General features: G+C 42.8%; 1 protein-coding gene across 1 annotated transcript in view; it reads left to right on the top strand.

The window, feature by feature from the left end:
• Positions 1 to 7,375: 7,375 nt before the first annotated feature.
• LOC139560255 (protein FAM227A-like) overlaps positions 7,376 to 24,028 on the top strand; it is a 25,658-nt gene continuing 9,005 nt past the window's right edge. Inside the window, exons 1-8 of the mRNA XM_071376870.1 lie at positions 7,376 to 7,483; positions 17,693 to 17,869; positions 18,160 to 18,227; positions 18,414 to 18,474; positions 18,637 to 18,737; positions 19,197 to 19,340; positions 23,409 to 23,507; positions 23,631 to 23,735. Coding sequence (XP_071232971.1) covers positions 17,749 to 17,869; positions 18,160 to 18,227; positions 18,414 to 18,474; positions 18,637 to 18,737; positions 19,197 to 19,340; positions 23,409 to 23,507; positions 23,631 to 23,735 — 699 coding nt within the window. The 5' untranslated portion in view covers positions 7,376 to 7,483; positions 17,693 to 17,748. The remainder of the gene's footprint in view (positions 7,484 to 17,692; positions 17,870 to 18,159; positions 18,228 to 18,413; positions 18,475 to 18,636; positions 18,738 to 19,196; positions 19,341 to 23,408; positions 23,508 to 23,630; positions 23,736 to 24,028) is intronic.

The raw sequence follows: 24,028 nt of genomic DNA, 5'->3' as shown, positions 1-24,028 counted from the left end.
GGTTACAGGTTAGATGAAAAATACTGCCACTGAAGACAAGCTCCCTCTTTCACCTGTCAAACACTTCTAATGGAACAAGGGGAGATGATAGGTTTGTGTGTCACAGGAGGCTGCTGAGGGGAGGACGGCTCATAATATACTGACTGCAATGGAGTCAATGGAATGGTACCAAACACATGGTTTCACACGTGTTCGATAACATTCCATTTCCTCCCAAATAAGATGCCACCAGCTTCCTGTGGTGAGTGTGTGTGTGTTTGTTTTACTATCCTTGTAGGTACCAGAATTCTTCATGAGGATAGTAAAACAAGGAAAATGCTGACTAGTGGGGACATTTTGCCAGTTCCCAAGAGGAAAAATGCTATTTTAGGCTTAGAGGTTTAGGGTTAGGGTTACAATTAGGGTTAGAATTAAGGTTGGAGTTAGGGTTAGGGGTTACGTTTAGGTTTAGGGTTAGGGTTAGGAGTTAGGGTGAGGTATAGATTTGGGTTAGGGTTAAGGGTTAAGGTTAGGGTTAAGGTTAGGTTAAGAGTTAAGGTTAGTGTTAGGGGAAATAGGATTTTGGATGGAAATCAATTATTTGGTCTCCACAAGGATAGCAATACAAAACTGTGTGTGTGTGTGTGTGTGTGTGTGTGTGTGTGTGTGTGTGTGTGTGTGTGTGTGTGTGTGTGTGTGTGTGTGTGTGTGTGTGTGTGTGTGTGTGTGTGTGTGTGTGTGTGTGTGTGTGCGTGCGTGCGTGCGTGCGTGCGTGCGTGCGTGCGTGCGTGCGTGCGTGCGTGCGTGTGTGTGTGTGTGTGAGAGACACAAGCTCAGTCACCACTCAGTCCCAACAATTACAATTACCATTTCTACCACAGATGACAACTTGACGTTTGAACTGTCCCTGCACAGGTAAAAGATTGTAGGCTCCACACGGTCACTGTACAATACCCTGCAGGACCACATTTAAGTTGTCTGGAGACAATAGCTGTCTAAAACACCAGACAGTCAGGGGCCATGGTAAATTAATTTGGGTTGCCAAGGAAACCACTGGCTGCAGAGGGAACTAAATGTATCTAGCAGGACCAGGTTTCATTTCGAATTGAGAAATAGAAATGTATACTGAACAAAAATATAAATGCAACATGTAACGTGTTGGTCACATGTTTCATGACCTGAAATAAAAGATCCCAGAAATGTTCCATGCGCACAGAAGCTTATTTCTCTCAAATGTTGACAAATTTGTTGACATCCCTGTAAGTGAGCATTTCTCCATTGCCAAGATAATCCATCCACCTGACAGGTGTGGCATATCCAGAAGCTGATTAAACATCACGATCACTACACAGGTGCACCTTGTACTGGGGACAATAAAAGGCCACTCTAAAATGTGCAATTTTGTCACACAGCACAATCCCACAGATGTCAAATCAAATATAATCTAATTTTATTGGTCACATACACATGGTTAACAGATGTTAATGTGAGTGTAGCGAAATGCTTGTGCTTCTAGTTCCAACAGTGCAGTAATATCTAACAAATAATCTAACAATTCCCAACACTACCTAATACACACAAATCTAAAGGGGTAAATGAGAATATGTACATATAAATATATGGATGAGCGATGGCCGAGCGGCATAGGCAAGGTGCAGTAGATGGTATAAAATACAGTATTTACATGTGATATTAGTAATGTAAGATATGTAAAGATTATTAAAGTGGCATTATTTAAAGTGGCATTGTTTAAAGTGACTAGTGATCCATTTATTAAAGTGTCCAGTGATCGGGTCTCAATATGGGCAGCAGCCTCTCTGAGTTAATGATTGCTGTTTAGCAGTCTGATGGCTATGAGATAGAAGCTGTTTCTCAATCTCTCAGTCCCAGTTTTGATACACCTGTACTGACAGGGAGTGGCTCGGGTGGTTGTTGTCCTAGAGGATCTTTTTGGCCTTCCTGTGACATCGGGTGCTGTAGGTGTCATGGAGGGCAGGTAGTTTGACCCCGGTGATGCGTTGTGCAGACCGCACCACCCTCTGGAGAACATTGCGGTTGAGGGCGGTGCAGTTGTCGTACCAGGCTGTGATACAGCCCGACAGGATGCTCTCGATTAGGCATCTGTAAAAGTTTTTTAGGGTTTTGGGTGACTAGCCAAATTTCTTCAGCCTCCTGAGGTTGAAGAGATGCTGTTGCGCCTTCTTCACAACACTGTCTGTGTGGGTGGACCATTTCAGTTGGTCTGGGATATGTACGCCCAGGAACTTAAAACTTTCCACCTTCTCCACTGCTGACCCTTCCATGTGGATAGGGGGTTGTCCTGCTGTTTCCTGAAGTCCACGATCATCTCCTTTGTTTTGTTGACGTTGATTGAGAGGTTGTTTTCCTGACACCACACTCCAAGATCCCTCACCTCCTCCCTGTAGGCTGTCTTGTCGTTGTTGGTGATCAAGCCCACTACTGTTGTGTCGTCTGCAAACTTGATGATTAAGTTGGAGGCGTGCATGGCCACGCAGTCGTGGGTGAACAGGGAGTACAGGAGAGGGCTGAGCACACACCCTTGTGGGGCCCCAGTGTTGAGGGTCACTGAAGTGGAGATATTGCTTCCTACCTTCACCACCTGGGGGAGGCCCATCATAAAGTCCAGGACCCAGTTGCACAGGGCGGGGTTGAGACCCAGGGCCTCCAGCTTGATGATGAGCTTGGAGGGTACTGTGGTGTTGAATGCTGAGCTGTAGTCAATGAAGAGCATTCTTACATAGGTATTTTTTTGGTCCAGAAGGGATAGGGCAGTGTGCAGTGCGATGGCGATTGCGTCATCTGTGGACCTGTTGGGGCGGTATGCAAACTGAAGTGGGTCTAGGGTGGCCGGTAAGGTGGCGGTGATATGATCCTTGACTAGCCTCTCAAAGCACTTCCTGATGACAGAAGTGAGTGCTAACAGTGCGGTAGTCATTTAGTTCAGTTATCTTTGCCTTCTTGGGTACAAGAACAATGGTGGCCATCTTGAAGCATCTGGGGACAACAGACTCGGATAGGGAGCGATTAAATATGTCCTTAAACACACCAGCCAGTTGGTCTGCGCGTGCTCTGAGTACGTGGCTAGGGATGCCGTCTGGTTCAGCAGCCTTGCGAGGGTTAACATGTTTAAATGTTTTACTCACGTCAGTCACTGAGAAGAAGAGGGGGTGGCCGCAGACTTTGTTAGCGAGCCACGACGGTGGCACTGTATTATCCTCGAAGTGGGGAAAGGAGGTGTTTAGTTTGTCTGGTAGCATGACGTCGGTGTCTATGACGTGGCTGTTTTTATTTTTGTAGTCCGTGATTTCCTGTAGACCCTGCCACATACGTCTCGTGTCTGAGCCATTGAATTGCGACTCCACCTTGTCCCTGTACTGGGATTTCACTTGTTTGATTGCCTTGCGGAGGGAATAACTACACTGTTTATATTCAGCCATATCGCCAGACCTCTTTCCATGGTTAAATGCTGTGGATCGCGCTTTCAGTTTTTCGTGAATGCCGCCATCCATCCACGGTTTCTGGTTAGGGTAGGTTTTAATAGTCACAGTGGTAATAGTCACAGAACATATTCCAGTCCGCGTGATCAAAACAATCTTGGAGCGTGGCTTCCGATTGGTCAGTCCAGCATTGAATGGTTCTCGTCACTGGTACATCCTGTTTGAGTTTCTGCCTATAAGTCGGGACGAGCAAGATGGCATCGTGGTCGGATTTGCTGAAGGGAGGGCAGGGGAGGGTTTTGTATGCATCGTGGAAGTCAGAGTAGCAGTGGTCGAGAGTATTAGCCCTACGTGTCGTGCAATCAATCTGCTGGTAAAATTTAGGTAACATTGAGCTCAAATTTGCTTTGTTAAAATCCACAGCTACAATAAATGCATTCTACATAGTTTACATAGAGTCAAGTGAAGTTCCTTGACGGCCGTCTTGGTGTTCACTTGAGGGGGGATGTACACAGCTGTGACTATAACTGACGAGAATTCTCTTGGTAGGTAAACTGGCCGGCATTTTATTGTAAGGAATTCTAGGTCAGGTGAGCAAAAGGACTCGAGTTGCTGTGTGTTGTTATGATCGCACCATGGTGTCACGCCCTGACCTTGGTATTCTTTGTTTTCTTTCTTTATTTTGGTTAGGTCAGGGTGTGACGAGGGTGGTATGTGTGTTTTTGTCTTGTCTAGGGTTTTTTGATGTCTAGGTGTGTGTGTCTAGTATAGACATATGTAGGTCTATGGTGGCCTAGATTGGTTCCCAATCAGAGGCAGCTGTTGATCGTTGTCTCTGATTGGGGATCCTATTTAGGTTGCCATTTTCTAGTTTGGTTTGTGGGTTATTGTCTTCGTGAAGTTGCATGTATGCACTCTTTGTTTATAGCAGTCACGTTTGTTTTGTTATTTTGTTAGTTTGTTTAGTGTTCTTCGTGTTCTTCGTGTTTATTCGTCGTTCATTAAAAGTATGTATTCACATCACGCTGCGCTTTGGTTTCCTCACTACAACGATCGTGACACATGGGTTGTTAATCATAAAGCATACCCCCCTGCACTTCCTCTTCCCATAGAGGTGTTTATCTCTGTCGGCACGATGCATGGAAAAGTTTTGAGGGAGCGTGCAATTGACATGCTGATTGCAGGAATGTCCACCAGAGCTGTTGCCAGATAATAGAATGTTAATTTCTCTACCATAAGCCCCCTCCAATGTTGTTTTAGAGAATTTGGCAGTACGTCCAACCGGCCTCACAACCGCAGGCCACGAGTAATCACGCCAGCCCATCACCTCCACATCCTGCTTCTTCACCTGCAAGACCATCTGAGACCAGCCACCCGGACAGCTGATGAAACAGAGGAATATTTCTGTCTGTAATAAAGGCCTTTTGTGAGGAAAAATTTATTCTGATTGGCTGGGCCTGGCTACCCAGTGGGTGGGTCTATGCCCTCCAAGGCCCACCCATGGCTACGCCCCTGCACAGTCATGTGAGCTCCATAGATTAGGGCCTAATGAATTCATTTCGATTGACTGAATCCTTATATGATCTATAATCGTTTAAATTGTTCCATGTTGCATTTATATTATTGTTCAGTATAATATTCAACGTCAAGCAATAAAGTAATTTGTTGTCACAATTTGTGAGGGGGAGGGGGATACATTTGGCTATTGTAGAACAAAATTATAGGGTAAAATTATAATAATGCAGTAATTAAAATACTAGGTTATAGATTGCCTTTAGGTGTGAGACATATATCAATCTTCACTTTTATTGGTGAGGGGATATGGGAAATAGCTCTGTTGCACAGACAAGCTGGGGTTAGTTACCAGCAGAGACATATATTTAGAGTTATGCTAATTTTTTGAATTTGGAATATTGTGTTAATTCTACACATTCAGTTACATAGCATTGTAATATACAATATATTTCCCATGTATAAATGCAGTAGAGTCCATGGCCCACATTCAACAGGTCCATAATGTGGTTACTTTAGTCGAATTTTGATTTATTTGACTGTTTTCCCTGCATAACATGTAGAAGTTGTCCCTTTTCAGTTTGAGAAGAAGTGACTGCTAAATGCTAACTCCCGTTCCTATACTGTAAGCTGGTTAGCATAGCTAGCAAACAGAAATTGGTGATGGTAGTCAAAGTCATATTTAACTTAATGCAGTTGATTGGTAACGATTACATGAACATGTGTTGAGGTTGACATCCATACAAGCATTATACTTTTTACCTCAACATAGGAGGAAATACACATACACTGAGTGTACAAAATATTGGGAACACATTTTTCCCTCAGAACAGCCTCAATTCGTTGGTGCATGAACTACAAGGTGTCGAAAGCATTCCACAGATGCTGGCCCATGTTGACTCCAATGCTTCCCACAGTTGTGTTAAGTTGGCCGGATGTCCTTTGGGTGGTGGACCGTTCTTGATACACACAGAAAACTGTTGAGCGTGAAAAACCCAGCAGCGTTGCAGTTCTTGACACACTCAAACTGGTGCGCCTGGCACTTACTATCATACCCCGTTCAAAGGCACTTTTGTCTTGCCGATTCACCCTCTAAATGGCAAACATGCACAATACATTTCTCAATTGTTTCTAGGCTTAGAAATCCATCTTTAACCTGTCTCCTCCCCTTCATTTACACTAGGGGTCTCCAACAAGTAAATCGCAATCTACCAGTAGCTCGCAGCCCACTTATGAATAGCTCGCCAATCAATTCTGAAAGTACATGCATTTTTTCATGTGTTCCATTGCAAACTGTCATAAACATAAAGCTCCCGGCTACTATCCAATCAAAGCCACGTCACATTATCCCAACCCTGGTTAGCCACTATTGGCTTAAAAAAGCATTGTTCTTTTTTACTGCTGCTATTTAATTACTTGTTACTTTTATCTCTTATCCGTATTTTTTGAAACTGCACTGTTGGTTAGGGGCTCGTAAGTAAGCATATCACTGTTGTATTCTGCGCATTTGACCAATACAATTTTATTTTATTTGAGTGCTATATAAAAAAATATATAGCTTGCAATGTTTCATTTAAAAAAAAATGCTCTCGTGTTAGAAAAGGTTGGAGACCCCTGATCTACACTGACTGAACTGGATTTAACAGGTGACATCAGTAAGGGATCATGGCTTTCACCTGGATTCTATGTCTGTGTCATGGAAAGACCAAGTCCTAATGTTTTGCACACTCAAGGCATAAACAATAGCCTAAATGTAGGCTAGTTTTGCTGGGAGCCAATGAGGAGACTCGGGATCTTTCCCCCACGGGATTCCATGGTATTTTCTTACTTTTGGTCAAACTCTATTGAGCTCTTTACCGCATCTATTGTGCTTAATGGGAAGCTAACATGTACATCTATTGTGCTTAATGGGAAGCTAACATGGCTACCATAGATTGTTGTAGTTAGTGTCATGTAAATACATCATAATGCTCAGTCTAGACATTCTGTTTTATAGTTTACATTTCTTTTATTCCCATGTAATTTTAATGAGGAGCTAACATGGCCGCAATATAATGTTTAAGTGTCATGTAACTACCTGTAGAAACTGCATTGGCCCAACTCTCTAAATACAAGACTCTGGTTCATATACAATCATTGCTCTGGTTACTAGTAGGCCTGTCTTTGAATTTTTATAAAATAAAAAAAAGTTAAGTAAAAAAAAAAAAATATATGATTAACAACAAATCAATACAGGAAGTACATGTGGGAACACAAGTATATATGAATAATATACAACGGACAATTGGGCTAGGGGGTACAATATCACATTATACAGGGACCTTAAGGGACATACATACACTTATAATTCTAACAGCTTTTATGTTAGTAGAGTATTTAGACTAATAGGCCTGTCTTTGTCTGCAATATTTGTTGGATGGCGTCACAGGGTTTCCTCGGTAACGCGCTCTTGAATTCCACACACAGAGCTGCGTGAATTTCAGTACGAGGGGACAGGACGACTGGACAGGGGTTATACAGCCAGGCAAATTGACGTAGGTAACTTCTAATCAAACACTTCGTCAATGGAGAGATATACGGCTTTCAGCACCTCATATGATTAGACAGTAGTTTTTCTTCCTAGATTTGCTGTCCAAAATAGGCGTCCATTATACTTTAATAGAATAAGTTGCACATTGCGTGGTAACAAAAAAAAAGGAAGAGGAAATTCCAAAACTCTTAGAGGGCACTAGAACACTACCGCATTTTGGCCCTTTTTATAGTCTATCTGGATTTTTTTATACAGATAGACAGAAATTGAGGTTTTGGGGGACATAGGTATTTTATATCAGCTAATCACATTATTGACGCGTTCCTTTGCCCAGGCGTTGCTGACACCGGCCAGATTTTGCAACGCCTGGATAGGTATTTTACGTATCAGCTAACCACATATATGCTGCTCTCAAGACAACTGGGAACTCTTAAAAAACGAGTTCAAAAAATGGTGTTAGTGATCTTCAGGTCAGAAAGTCGGAGCTAAAGAAAGATGCCAGAGTTTCCGATATAGAATTCCGAGGTGGATGATCTTAAAAAAATGGAGTTCCCAGTTGTCTTGAATACGCTGAAGTCAGAAGTCGCGATTTCCTAGTTCCCAGTTGTTTTGAATGCAGCATTAAATAACCCGAGCAGGGCTGGTCCTTTCCGTTTTTTTCAGATGTTTAAAATGTTCCAGGCGTTGAAGTTAGGTTCAATTTAGGTGCTGAATGAAGGTGCTGAATGAATGGGGAAAATACTTATTTTCCGTATGCTTAAAATTAATATTTTCTAGGACGTTGAAAAAAAAGTTTTTTCAGAATATTGAAATCATTATCGGTTCTGAATGAAGGTTGAAAATACTTAATTTCCGGATGTTGAAATCAGGCTCATTTTTGGTTCTGAATTAAAGTTGAAAATACGTAATTTATCGACGTCTATGTTTGGGCCAAATCAAGGCTTGTCCATACCCGACAAAATCTGAACCAAACTTAGACACCTATGATTGGTTCAGATTTGGTCCAGGCCGGACCAATGTCCGTGGATGTGGAAATCAAGGCCGGTCCGGATTGCATTAAAAAAAACATGCAAAAGGCGTTGGTGTTGGTATGTGTTTACTGAGGTGTAGCCTACAGTGTTGCCTGAAATCAAATGTTATGAATGCCCATCTATGTGGTACCGTTTGTAAAACACTAATAAAGACGTCAGCTTGTGTTTACTGGTGTGTAGCCTACCATGTCAGACTGCAATGGAATTTTATAAATGCCGATCCATGTTGTAGTCCCGCCATTTGTAAAACAGGTAGTGTCATTGGATTTATTAATCCTGATTTCTGTTATTAATCAATTTGGCTATTTATGCTCTGAATATCAGCTACCCAACTTCATCAGCAGTTATCGTGAGCCTATTTGCAATGTGTTTACACAGCGGGAAATGCAGCTTGTCAAAAATTGACAGATAGAAACTTGAAACCACTGATCCTGACAATGGGGTGAAACTCCTGGAGAACAGTTGTGATTGTCCATTCCATATTGTCCATTTTAATTTGACCTGTCCTGTTTTTAGGATATGTTGTTTGTTAACATGACATTTTTTATTTGATTTGGCGCCATTTAGGTTAGGCTAGTTGATCAGAGAAACCTGATGTAGGAAAGTGTCCCATCTCATTACATTGTCATACATTTTATCTCCATTCTGTAGGCTTCATAAAAGGCCACATACTCTTTCTACCATATCCCATATCTGCTACATGATTTAGATTAGATCATTCTTTGAGGGAATGTTGGTAGAGTGCCGCAGCGATGCGTCTCTCCAACAGCACCCTGGAGAGGCGCGTTGGGAATGAACAAGGCCCCTGCCTTTGACAAAGTGGGCACAGCTTATCACATGGCGGCATTAACGCTCACCTAAAAATTGTCATTGTTTAGGGGCAGAATTATGAGGTTTTATGAGTTGTTTTTGGAGGTGTGACTAGGTCAGTTTAGCTCAGAAAATGCCGCCTTCGTCAATCTTCCGCCATAGGCGGCCGCCTAGTCCTGCCTAATGAGCAGGCCGGTCGTGGATGCGAGGAATCAGTCTTGTTCAGAACATTTCAATACATCCAGGTATATGAAGTACACTGGTAAAACACTGGGTGGTGCAGTGATGAACATTTACCAACAGATGGCATCAACGTGCCATCTTACACCCATAACGTCTTCCCTTTTAGAAAAAGGACGGGATTGTCTATTCACTAACACAACAAACCTAGTATTAATATCCAACATGAAAGGTTTGGGCTTTTTCAGATATAAAATGAACAACAAATTATGATATTGAGTCCATTTGTCTCAGTCTCTTCACTTTTCCCTTTTTTAAATGATAGTCAAGTCTTCAGTAAAGATACTCAGTGCATTCTGTCTTCTTGTCTTCTTTTTAAAAATTATTTATTATATATTTTTTTACTCTGTCAACAGTCCATATAGGAAACCTACTGACTAAGTATCTTAGATGGCTGGGACAGCCGTCCACAGCATGAAAAGACTGGGGGCTGTTCTGTCAGGACTCTGGGGATCATGCACAGGCGTGTCACCTGACAGTCTGAGGGGAGTGTTGATTGGTAGAGGGAGCTGCCGCCCTGTGATCCGCTGGTTCTTCGCCCAGTGCCTCATGCCCGATGTGACTTGCTGGGTGTCCGTCATTTGTCATGCGACACCTATGATCGTCTGGGTTCTGAGTAGGTGTTAGCTCAGCAACCAAGAGATTAACCCTGTTATGACGGTACAATGATCCATTCACTTCGACCAAGTAGAAGTGTGGTGCAACTTTCCGAATCTCCAGAGGCCTGTCTGGTCCCCTGGTATAGAGCTGCTTTTAAGCGCTTAGCCGGCCTGCTATCCCAGGCTGGTCACAAGAAAGAGCCGTTGATATATGCCTTTGTCGACGCTCCCCAATTTTTGTATTTTTATGTTGGCACGGTACTGGGCTCAAACAAGGCAGTTCACAATTCTCTAGCAAGCAGGGAGACTACTTGATGATGCTTAATGGAAACAGCGCATTGTTTTTAATTATTTAGTTTTAAGCCTTCACCAAACCATAGCCCTAACATTAACCACTCAGAATTAATACCTCAACTTAACCCTTTGAGTTGTTTCTGTTTTAACCCTGTAACCACACAGAATTAACCCTGTAACCACACAGAATTAACCCTGTAACCACACAGAATTAACCCTGTAACCACACAGAATTAACCCTGTAGCCACGTGGAATTAACCCTATAGCCACGTGGAATTAATTGGTCAAAAATCAACATTCATCCAATTACGGCAAATTCTGATGTGAAACTATGAGATTAGGTTGGCTATCCATGCCTTCCGCTGGTGTATTGCGTCACTGTATAACTGCTTTTCAGGCATCCGTGTTTTTGCAGAGGTTCTTTGCGATTTTGACCACCGACTCGGCCTTCCAATGAGCTTTTGGGTGTCGTGGCAAGGAGGTGCATGAATTCCCATTCTGCAGCAAATTTCCAGAACACAAAGCAAGCGAATTGGGTTCCATTATCTGAGATGACCTCATCTGCCTGGGCATAGTGGGCAAACTGAGCGCTTGATTGTTGACTCTGCTGAGTAATGATCAGCTAACAGGGAAGTATTTGCCTCTGTGCTGAAAGAGATCTAGACTTACTATCTGCCAGGGTTGCATCGGTAGCTCGTGGGACATCATTGTCTCTCTCTGTTGCTCAATAGGGTGTACATTGCAGATTGTGCATTTGCTGACATAGTCCTTTATTTCACTCTGCATTCCTGGCCAATACAGTGTGTCACATGCTTGTTTGTAACAGGCCTTACCCCCAATGTGACTTGAGTGCACACACGCCAGCATCTCAGGGCGCAGGGACCGGGGGATATCGACTCTTAGACCTTTGAATAGCACCTCATTTTGAACAATGAGCTCTTCTCTGACTGGCCAATATTCTCTGATGGCTAAAGCAGTTTCTTCCTTGCAGTCTGGCCAGCCCATCAGAATCACAGACCTCAATGTCTGGAGGTGCTCTTCCCTGTCTGTGTGCTGTCTGATTTGTATAAGGCGCTGGTCCGTAACATTGAGGTAGTCAGCCTGGTTGATGAGTTCATCATCCACTTGCTCTGTTTGTAAGCTGCACGCTGCGTGTTGTTCATGCATGGAGCGTGTGTAAATGCCTGATGCAGTAGCCCTGCTGAGCCTGTCACTCGCATACATCTCCGGCCCTGGCTTATACACCACCTTGAGGTTGTATTTTTGTAGGCCAGTAGCATGTTCTGCAGTCATTTTGGGGCGTTCAGGAGAGCCTTGCTGAATATAGCAATACGGTGCTTGTGATCTGTCTCTGCTGTGATGTTGTCGCACCCGTACAGGTAGTGGTGGAAGCGTTCGCATTAAAACACAATGCTGAGGCACTCCTCTATCTGAGCGTAGGTCTGCTGTGTTGGAGTTTTTTTATTTCACCTTTATTTAACCAGGTAGGCCAGTTGAGAACAAGTTCTCATTTACAACTGCGACCTGGCCAAGATAAAACAAAGCAGTGCAACACAAACAACAGCACAGAGTTACACATGGAATTGTCACCACTTCCGCCAAAGTCGGTTCCTCTCCTTGTTCGGGCGGCGTTCGGCGGTCGACGTCACCGGCCTTCTAGCCATTGCCGATCCACTTTTCATTTTCCATTTGTTTTGTCCTTGTCTTACACACCTGGTTTCAATCCCCCATTTACTGTCACGTTCGTCGTATGAATCGGACCAAGGCGCAGCGTCGTGTGCGTACATTCTTTATTATAATAAGAATGAACACTGAACAAACTAACCAAAATAACAAAACGACATGTGAACCTATACAAAACGAGTGCTGACAGGCAACTACACATAGACAAGAACCCACCAACACCAAAGGGAAATGGCTACCTAAATATGATCCGCAATCAGAGGCAACGCTTAACAGCTGCCTCTGATTGGGAACCATATCAGGCCACCATAGACATACAAATCACCTAGACCTAAAAAGACCCTAGACATACAAAAAACCCTAGACAATACAAAACCTAACGTACCCACCCTAGTCACACCCTGACCTAACCTAACCTATTTTGTAAAGAAAATAGAGATATCTCAGGTTAGGGCGTGACAATTACTTGTTAATTATTTAACCCTCTGTTCCCCCATGGTTGTTTGTGAGTGATTGTTTGTTTGTAATACGGTCCGTTGTTGTGGGCTCGATTTATTGTGTTGCATTTGTGTATATTTGAGTAAATTACGTTTATTACTCATATCTGCTGTCCTGCGCCTGACTCCTCTACACCAGCTACACACAGGCACTATTACAGGAATAAACAAACATACAGTCAATAATAAAATTTAAAAAGTCTATATACGGTGTGTGCAAATGAGGTAGGATAAGGGAGGTAAGGCAATAAATATGCCATAGTGGCGAAATAATTACAATATAGCAATTAAACACTGGAGTGATAGTGCAGAAGATGAGTGTGCAAGTAGAGATACTGGGTTGCAAAGGAGCAAAATAAACTACAGTATGGGGATGAGGGAGTTGGGTGGGCTATTTACAGATGGGCTATGTACAGGTGCAGTGATCTGTGAGCTGCTCTGACAGCTGGTGCTTAAAGTTAATGAGGGAGATATGAGTCTCCAGCTTCAGTGATTTTTGCAGTTCGTTCCAGTCATTGGCAGCAGATAACTGGAAGGAAAGGCGGCCAAAGGAGGAATTGGCTTTGGGGGTGACCAGTGAAATATACCTGCTGGAGTGCATGCTACGTGTGGGTGCTGCTATCGTGACCAGTGAGCTGAGATAAGGCAGGGCTTTACCTAGCAAAGACTTATAGATGACCTGGAGCCAGTGGGTTTGGCGAAGAATATGAAGCGAGGGCCAGCCAACGAGAGCATACAGGTCGCAGTGGTGGGTAGTATATGGGGCTTTGGTGACAAAACGGATGGCACTGTGATAGACTGCATCCAATTTGCTGGGTAGAGTGTTGGAGGCTATTTTGTAAATGACATCGTCGAAGTCAAGGATCGGTAGGATATTCAGTTTTATGAGGGTATGTTTGGCAGCATGAGTGAAGGATGCTTTGTTGCGAAATAGGAAACCGATTCTAGATTTCATTTTGGATTGGAGATGCTTTATGTGAGTCTGGAAGGAGAGTTTACAGTCTAACCAGACACCTAGGTATTTGTAGTTGTCCACATATTCTAAGTCAGAACCATCCAGATTAGTGATGCTGGATGGACGGGCAGGTGTGGGCAGCGATCGGTTGAAGAGCATGCATTTAGTTTTACTTGCATTTAAGAGCAGTTGGAGGCCACGGAAGGAGAGTTGTATGGCATTGAAGCTCGTCTGGAGGTTAGTTAACACAGTGTCCAAAGAAGGTCCAGAAGTATACAGAATGGTGTCATCTGCGTAGAGGTGGATCAGAGAATCACCAGCAGCAAGAGCGACATCATTGATGTATACAGAGAAAAGAGTCGGCCCGAGGATTGAACCCTGTGGCACCCCCATAGAGACTGCCAGAGGTCCGGACAACAGGCCCTCCGATTTGACACACTGAACTCTGTCTGAGAAGTAGTTGGTGAACCAGGTGAGGCAGTCAATTGAGAAACCAAGGCTGTTGAGTCTGCCGATAAGAATGTGGTGATTGACAGAGTCGAAAGCCTTGGCCAGGTTGATGAATACAGCTGCACAGTATTGTCTCTTATCGATGGCGGTTATGATATTGTTTAGGACCTTGAGCATGGCTGAGGTACACCCATGACCAGCTCGGAAACCAGATTGCATAGCGGAGAATGTATGGTGGGATTCGAAATGGTCGGTGATCTGTTTGTTAACTTGGCTTTGGAAGACCTTAGAAAGGCAGGTATAGGCAGATATAGGTCTGTAGCAGTTTGGGTCTAGAGTGTCTCCCCTTTGAAGAGGGGGATGACCGCAGTGAGTGCCCTAGAGGCGAATGGCACAGGCTGGCCCTCCTGCATGAAGGGAAGGGGAATGGGGGGATACCTAGTCAGTTGCACAACTTTTTTAACCCAACCCCTCTGAATCAGACACATGTGTGGGGCTGCGTTAATCCACATCCTCATCATCGGCATACGGGGAGCAGTTGGTGTTGGGGATTAACTGCCTTGCTCAAGGGCAGAACTGCAGATTTTTCCACCTTGCCATCTCAGGAATTCGATCCAGTGACCTTTCGGCTACTGGCCCAATGCTCTTAACTGCTCGGCTACCTGTCGCAACAGCCCAGTCCATACTGGCTCGAGTCACTCTGAATCGTGACAGGTTTTTACACATCGTAGTATCGCAGGACAGGTGTCTGGGTGATCAGTTACTTTATTTTCCTCACCGCTGTGTTGTGTTTTGGAAGCCAATGCCGATGGTGTCCTTGTCCATGAGCCTCCTTAGTTGCTTTGAAACCTCAGAGAGCCGTGGCAGGAACTTGACCAGGTAGGTGACAAATCCGACGAAGTTCTGCACTGCACTGACTCACGTCAGATGGGTGGGGTGGCATGTCCAAGACAGCCTTCACATTCTCTGAATCAATCAGATGGAGGACAAGATGTGCCTGTGAAAGCGGACCTCTAGCACTTTTAACTGAAGATTTTTTATGCTTCGCCTTAGCTTGACCTGTCTGCATCTGTCCATCAGGGCCAGCAGCTTGGAGTCATGGTCATGGTCGGTCACCTCAACATTGTCCCCACAGCCCACTACGATGATGTCATCTACTATGGGTTCCACGCCACTGAGTCCAACCAGCAGCTTGTGCGTTTTCCACTGCTACACATCTGGATCCAAGGAGACACAAAACGGGAGCTTCAACCACCACTTCCTACCCCAGGGTGTCCAAAAGGTGGTCATGCAGGTGCTGGGCTCGTCAAGTTTGCACTGCAGGAAGGCAACTCTGGCGTCCACGAGCGTGAAGACTGGCCTTCGGGAACTTGTAAAGAACATGGGCTTAATTTAATATGAATATCGCAGAGCCCGGTTGACATGTTAAGGATCAATGCATAGCTGTAGCTTGTCTGGTTTCTTGAAGATAACCATATTACTAATCCAGTCTGTAGGCCCGGTGACAGATGTGATGTGGCCATCTGCTTCATATTTGTCGAGCTGAGCCTTCACAGCTGCTTTCAGGGCCACTGGTACTTTGCGAGGTGCACACTGAACTGGCTAGATTGCTGCATCCAACTCAAAGTGTACTTTGCCCGGGAACTGACTAGACCGGGGCATTGAAGACATTATGGTATTTGCTTTGGAGTGTCTTTTTGCTTAGAGGCCCAGCCTGGACTTTGTCTATAGTGTTAAGGTCTGCTGGGATGGTGAAGTTAATAAGCCCGAGGTGCTTACATGTTGACCCTGACAGTAATGGCTGTTGACTAGCCTCAACTATTTCAAACTTAAGGATGTGTTTCTGGCAAAGCACATCACACTCTGTCACACACAGGCCTAAACAGGTCATCAGCTGGCCTGAATACAGTTTCAGCTTGGTGCTACTCTGTGTGTGTTTGTCTCTGGGCGCAAGCCTCCTTTTGTCTTTAAGGCATGTGGCCTCAGAATCTAGCTGGCATTGTTGTGGTTCTCAGTGCTGTTGTTCCCTTCATCTGTGTCTGTTTCAATGGAGTGCACTTTACCCTCCTTTCTCTTGCTCTTCATGCAGACCCGTTCGAAGTGATTAGCTGTGCCACAGGATTTTACACATTTTCCCATAGGTTGTGCAGTGTTCTTTTCCACATCTGTGAGAAATGCCACAATATCCGCACGTATAGGGGCTGTCTATTGCAGAGTTGGCTGTAGTATTAGCATTAGCTGTGGCAAAGGGGAATTTCTTAGCTGGCTGCCTGAATGTAGCATTGACATTGTCCATATGCTACCTTTCGAACACCACGGACCTCATCCGTATAAGAGTAATCTTTGCCGCACGGCATGTCTCCACTGCCAAGACCAGTGTCAGGTCCCGTGCTCTCTGCAAACGTCTGCACGTGCCTTCATCAGCTATGCCGAGCACTATCTTATCGCTGATCAGTTTGTCTCTTAAAGCACCATATTCACATGTAGCTGCCTTTTCCCTTAGCCTGGTGACAAAGCTGTAAATGGACTCCCCATCCTCCTGTTTACAACAGCCAAAAACATAACACTCATAGATAACATTCTTTGCTGGTTTAAAGTTGTGTTCAAGAGCATCAAAAATAGCTGTTGTGTTACCTTGCTGAGCTGCTGTTAGGTTCAGGTTGTGGTTGTATAGATGTCAAGATTCAGCGGCCATTATAGTCCTCAAAGTGGCAGCCACTGCATCATCATCCTTTTCCAGAAGTCCAGTAGCTGGTGCATAGTCCTCCCATTCTCTTCTGGACGTATCCCAGTTCGTGCTCCAATCTCTGCTGAGCTTCATAATGGCGGGAGGGGGAATGTTAGCAGCCATGTCTATCTGATGCTAACAACACTGAAGCTAATTGCTAACTAGCAAACTCACTGTAGTTAAGGTGAAATCCGGCAATATTTTACTCAGTTGAATTTTTTGTAAACCCAAACAGTTCGCTCTGATTTGCGGTGGTCATGTTTGGATGTTAAATGACGAGACAGTGTCACTGATGCAAGTAACCAGTTGTGTCAGCACATTGCAAGGGTATATGCAGTACACTGGTAAAACACTGGTGTTGCAGTAATGAACATTTACCAACAGATAGCATCAACGTGCCATCTTGCACCCATAACAAACATGACCTCCATTGGTTGATGCATAAAATACTAATATCAAAATGGCCTCATATGGGTTCAAGGATCAATCACAATGGGAATACAAAATAAAACTATGTGATTGGGTTGCAAAAATCTGACCAGTTGTTTATAGACATAGCATGACCTATTGGAAGCCGTAGGAGGTCATTTGAAATAAAATACACCTTCATATTCCTTCTGTAAATACCAATGAAGGCTGAAGGATGAAAGGCCAAAATGCGCTGGTTTTATCAATAAAGAAGCACTTTTATTAATTCCCACTGGCCTCCAATGTATTTCCTTTTTGTCTGATTCAGTTTGCTCCTCAATTCATGCTCCTTGGTTGGAGAGCAAGGTAGTGGCAATGTTACCTTCCTTTTGCTGTGATCAAAATGTAAGAAATGTCAATGTCATGCTGTTTTTCCTGCTGTGTTGATATAGGCTTATAGAGAGGGTTTGATAGGCTTTGGAATTTATTGAGAACTTAAAATGACGCTATGCACCAGCCGTGTCCCTAGGTTTGTTGCTGAGGGGGCAGTTGCGGTAGTGGCAGAGGTCAACAATGGCGGATATCAGTGAGCAGTGCGCACCCATCGTGGTGTACCAGGAGGACGTGAGCGAGAACCCTGTCACTGCTCGAAGCAAGAAGGAGAGCCTACAAGAGTCCTCACGCACTCCAGCCTGTATCCTTTTCACATGTTCGGGTAGCTCTAGTTTAGATCCCTGTATCATATCGTGGACTAAACTCAGCTAATGTTAGGGAGGCAATAGCCTAGCCTATTGAAAACATGCAGTGTTCCCATTCAGTAGGCCTAAGTGAAATAGTTTACACAATCATGGTGATGTACATTAGTGTTCCTCACTGTCCCACACACTTCTCTCCAATTACCTCATTGTTATGTTATGATATGACTGATAAATATTGAAATAATACAGTGTGAATTTCTGTTTGTCCTTTACGGGGGTGTGACAGCCTGTTTGGTGGGTTCAATAGGGACCCTCAGTGCAAGGATTGCCCGTTTGCCTCCCCTCTTCAGCTCTGTGAGTGTAGGGCACGCACGCACACGCACGCACGCACGCACGCACGCACGCACGCACGCACGCACGCACGCACGCACACACACACACACACACACACACACACACACACACACACACACACACACACACACACACACACCTCATAGTATAGTCTTTGTATCATGACGTGGAAGCTGTGTTTTTCAGATGGGTTATGACTGCGGACAGACGCTACATACTCACCTAGCTGCTATCACAGAGGGCAAAGGTATGGACACATGGTTTCTTATGGGTTCTTGACATTTCAAACAATTCTTATGTCTTCTTATAGTTTCAAGGAATAGGAAAAGGGAAACAGAATTTTAGCAATGGTCTAATGGTTTGATACAGGGTTAAGTAATAATGTGATATCTCTCCTCCCTCCCTCCAGACAGACAAGACAAGGCGGGGTCAAAGATCACGCGGCTGTCGTCCCAGCAGGACTCGTCCACGTCGCTGCAGAATCGCAGGCGCAACATGCCAGCTGAAAAGGTCAGGGCTCACAATTGACAGAGGGAGGAGGATGGTGTTGAGGAGGTGTGACGTATCGCCTGTGAAACCCAAATGTGATTGCCTATTATGTAAATGGTAATTTTGATCAATAATCATCCATAATCAGTGAGAGCTGTCCTCGTTGAGAACACTGAAGCTGGTTGGTCACATTGTTATCCTGTATACATAATGTAATTACTGGAATAGGTTCTTCTGACCCATTCAACTCGTGTAAATTACATATTCAACAGACTTGTTTCTGTTTGAATTAAGAGACAATACTGCATACCAAGTTTAAACTGAGAATTCTAATGGGATTTTATGTTGGTCATTTGTGTATGTTCAAATAGCAATGTGTGTTATCCCAGCAGGCAGAAGAAGATGCCATGGGAAATCACATTTCTTTCCCGCTGAGATGGTTTAATGTGTATCTATCTGCTTTCTCTCTCGTACCCTCAGCGTGAAGTGGGCATGCCCAAGCTGGTGGAGCTGTATCAGTACCCAGGGTTCAGAGACGACATGCCCATGCCCCTGCCACACAGCAACACCTTCTCTACCATCATTACCCACGTAGTGAGGGCACAGCCACACCTCACTGACAAGGTACTAAACAGCACTGTATCAATAGTCCAGCGGATAGGTGAAATAATTGTTCCATTTTATGATACGAGTATCAACCTTAGTACACCAATACTAGATACCTTAATAACTTCTTATGGATAGGGGGCAGCATTTTCACGTTTGGATGAAAAGCGTGCCCAGAGTAAACGGCCTGCTACTCAGTCCCAGTTGCTAATATATGCATATTATTAGTATTTGGATAGATTTGGATAGAAAACACTCTGAAGTTTCTAAAACTGTTTGAATGATGTCTGTGAGTATAACAGACCTCATATGGCAGGCAAAAACCTGAGAAAAAAATCCAACCAGGAAGTGGGAAATCTGAGGTTGGTCGTTTTTCAACTCATTCCCTATTGAAGATACAGTGGGATATGGGTCATGTTGCACTTCCTAAGGCTTCCACTAGATGTCAACAGTCTTTAGAACCTTGTCTGATGCTTCTACTGTGAAGTGGGGCCGAAGGAGAGGGGAATGAGTCAGAGGTCTAGCAGAATGCTTTGAGCTCGTGACGCTCGTTCACGTGAGAGCGAGCTCTGTTCCATTTGCTTTACTGAAGACAAAGGAATTCTCCGGTTGGAACATTATTGAAGAATTATGTTAAAAACATCCTAAAGATTGATTCTATACTTCGTTTGACATGTTTCTACGACCTGTAATATAACTTGTTGGACTTTTCGTCTGTACTTTCCGCTGGACTTGCACACGCGTTGTGAGTTTGGATTTGTTTACCAAACGTGCTAACAAAAGGAGCTATTTGGACATGAATGATTAACTTTATGGAACAAATCAAACGTTTATTGTGGAACTGGGATTCCTGGGAGTGCATTCTGACGAAGATCATCATAGGTAAGTGAATATTTATAATGCTATTTCTGACTTATGTTGACTCCAACATGGCGGATATCTTCTTGGGTTGTGTTGGTCTCTGAGCGCCGTACTCAGATTATTGCATGGTTTGCTTTTTACGTATTTAAAAAAAAAAATCTGACACAGCGGTTGCATTAAGGAGAAGCATATCTTTAAATCTGTGAATAACACTTGTATCTTTTATCAATTTTTATTATGAGTATTTCTATGATTTGATGTGGCTCTGTGCAAATTCACGGGATGTTTTGGAGGCAAAGACAAATGTAAACTGAGGTTTTTGGATATAAATATGAACTTGATCGAACAAAACATACATGTATTGTGTAACATGTTGTCCCGGGAGTGTCATCTGATGAAGAATATCAAAGGTTAGTGAATAATTTTATCAATATTTCAGATTTTTGTGACTCCTCTCTTTGGTTGGAAAATCGCTGTATGCTTTCTGTGACTAGTTGCTGACCTAACATAATGATATGTTCTGCTTTCGCCGAAAAGCTTTTTTGAAATCGGACACTGTGGTTGGATTAACGAGAATTTTATCGTTAAAATGGTGTCTAATACTTGTATGTTTGAGAAAATTTAATTTTGAGATTTCTGTTGATTGAATTTGGTGCCCTGCAATATCATTGGCTGTTGGCAAGCGGAACCCCAGTCCTAGACAGGTTATTAAGGAACATCTTATAGATTGGAGGCAGTCTGGGAAGCCTGTCAGTCAACCAGGGTGACCATTTTAATAAAATGTCTGCCATCCGGATTTCCTGTTAGAAGAAAATAGGGTAAATTCGTTCCAAACAATATCAGAATGACTATCTATCCACTAAATAAACCCCACAGATAATATAGACAATAATCATAATGTACTCTTAAGACCTTAATAGTGGTCATATTGAGGTCATTGTGACCATAGTCTAGCGGCTACATGAGGAAATTGTGGATTATGTGATAGAGACCAAATTTCACACACAGCTAGGGCATGTCTAAATAAGTATTTGTGGCTATACTGTCATCACAGATTGTCCATTACACCCCTGGCGGTCAATTCCAGTATGGCTGCTAAAAAATTGGTTAAGCATCCCAATGGAAACACTACAGGTAGGCTAGTCTGTAGCTTGTTACATCTGCTCTGAAATGTATTTACTCACATCACTCAAGAAGATGTTAAATGTACAAACATTTATTCAAGTCAATGTGTGTAGGCATAGGCAGACGTTGTATTTGAATGATGTGTTTCATGCATATAAAATGATATTATTCAACAGGCTACTCTGCAAACGTTGATTGAGATTCTTTTCCGCTCGCTCACCTAAAAAAATAGCACTACACCACTGTGTATAATAGGTTAAATCTCAGTGGCACTATAGCTAAACATCTTTGTTTAGACTTTTACTTACTTTGTTTGAAGGCCGAAAGGTCTCCTCATAAAATGATTTTGTTAAAATGGGTTACCTGTCTCTCTGCTGGACATAATACATTCCTATGTGATTTTTCCTAAAGTGATGTGTACTAGGCAGGTTTCCTGTCACATTTCATCAAATGTACACAAAACAGAATATCATATTATATATCATTGCAAAAAGTAGACTTCAGGGAACACCCATATTAATTTTAGAGTGTTTACATGTAAAGTTTTGGAACTAGCCATGAAAACATTACAAAAAACACCACTTCACCACTTTTTTACTAAACGTTTAAAGGATTTGTATATCTGGAACTTTTTGGCAATTTTATTGTGTTTTCCAGACAATTTTTTAAGTTTTAATTTTTTTAACATTTTCCCGTCAAACATTTTAATCCATCATTTGGCTGTATGTACCAATTATCAGTGGTGGAAAAAGTACTCAATTGTCACAGTTGAGTAAAAGTATACCTTTAAAAGAAAAGGACTCAAATAAAAGTGAAAGTCACTCAGTAAAATAATACTTGAGTAAAAGTCTAAAAGTATTTGGTTTTAAAAATACTTAAGTATCAAAAGTAAAAGTATAAATCATTTCAAATTCCTTATATTGACGATAGCATGGGCACACTCCAACATAGACATAATTTACAAATGAAGCATTTGTGTTTAGTGAGTCTGCCAGATCAGAGGCAGCAGGGATGACCAGGGATGTTCTCTTGATAAGTGTGTGAATTGGACCATTTTCCTGTCAAAATGTAACGAGTACTTTCTGGTGTCAGGGAAAATGTATGGAGTAAAAGTACATATTTTCTTTAGGAATGTAATGAAGTAAAAGTTGGCAAAAAATATAAATAGTCAAGTATAGTACACATACCCCCAAATGACTACTCAATTATTTTTACTTAAGTACATTACACCCCTGCCAAATATTTATGCAGATATGGCTAACTGAATCTAGTCCAATGTGGCCCCATGCAGCTGGTTGGTGGCCATATTAAAAAGTCGGTGATGACACTATAGCCAAAATACTTATTTAGACATGCCCCAGCTGTTTGTGGAATTTGGTGGCTTTGTCATATTCAATTATTATTTTTGCCACTGGATTATTGTCAAAATGACCTCAATAGGAGCACCATGAAGGTGTTAAAAGTATTTTATGATCAGAATTATTCTCAATATTATCTGTGGGATTTATTTAGTGGGTGGGTAACATTACAAAGTAATTTTGATATTGTTTGGAATGATTTTACCCTATTTCCTTCGAACAGGAAATCCGAATGGCAGCCATTTTATTAAAATGGCCGCTCTGGTTGACTAACATGCTTCCCAGACTGCCTCCAATCTTTAAAATGTTCCTTAAGGTGATGTTTTTAAGAAGTGGGCTTTTGAGGCTCTGGAGCCAGAGGAGGCCACTCATGTACAAAATGTTCCTTGTATTAGTGTAACAAGTTTTCTACTTCTCGGGTATATTTGGTTCTTATCCGCTGGACTACAAGGCATATGCTGTAGTCTTCTTCATTTGGTAGGGGGATCAGTGTTTTTGTTTTTCATTAGTCACTTTGAAGAAAGGAAATATTGACCTGGTTCCAGATCTGTTTGGTCTTTGTAACTAACTACTATGGTTTTTGTCATGCCAAATGTGTAGTTAAACAGATCTGGGACCAGGCTAAGGAAACAGAGTATGGCTCATAAACATGAACTTCAAATATGATTTCCAACATTGTCAGCAAACTATTATAATTATCTGACTAATGTTTGAAACATTCCATCTCCATCCTGTCCTGTAGCCCAGGTACAAGGCAGTGTTCCAAAGCATCCTATCTTCTTCTATGATGGAGGACTTTGTCATCGACTCCTTCTGGTGGCTGTTTCTACAGCACTTCCAGGTGACATTGACAGAAAGTCACATTTATGCACATATGTTTTTATTCTCTAGTGCAGTGCAGTTGTCAACAGACTTAAACCACAAGTGGTGTTACATTAATGGCTGCCATGTTTTTTCTCTCCAGCCAGACGCACGCATACAGGACAGCCTGTTTGCACGAATCGCAGAGAATTACATCCGAATCCTGACCCAGAGTCTAACATCACGCGGTGGCAAGTGGTTTCTCAGGGTAATGCCTATATTTCTCTACTCCCGTCTTAGGTCAATGAGGATCAACACTTTATTTTAAGAATGTGAAATGTCAGAATAATATTAGAGAGAATGATATATTTCAGCTTTTATTTCTTTCATCACATTCCCAGTGGGTCAGAAGTTTACATACACTCAATTCGTTTTTGGTAGCATTGCCTTTAAATTGTTTAACTTGGGTCAAACGTTTCAGGTAGCCTTCCACAAGCTTCCCACAATAAGTTGGGTGAATTTTGGCCCATTACTCTTGACAGAGCTGGTGTAACTGAGTCA

The sequence above is a fragment of the Salvelinus alpinus genome, chromosome 30 (assembly GCF_045679555.1).
Source record: "Salvelinus alpinus chromosome 30, SLU_Salpinus.1, whole genome shotgun sequence".
NCBI lineage: Eukaryota > Metazoa > Chordata > Actinopteri > Salmoniformes > Salmonidae > Salvelinus > Salvelinus alpinus.
The sequence above is the reverse complement of the archived record's forward strand: the minus strand, read 5'-3'. Positions and strand labels throughout refer to the sequence as shown.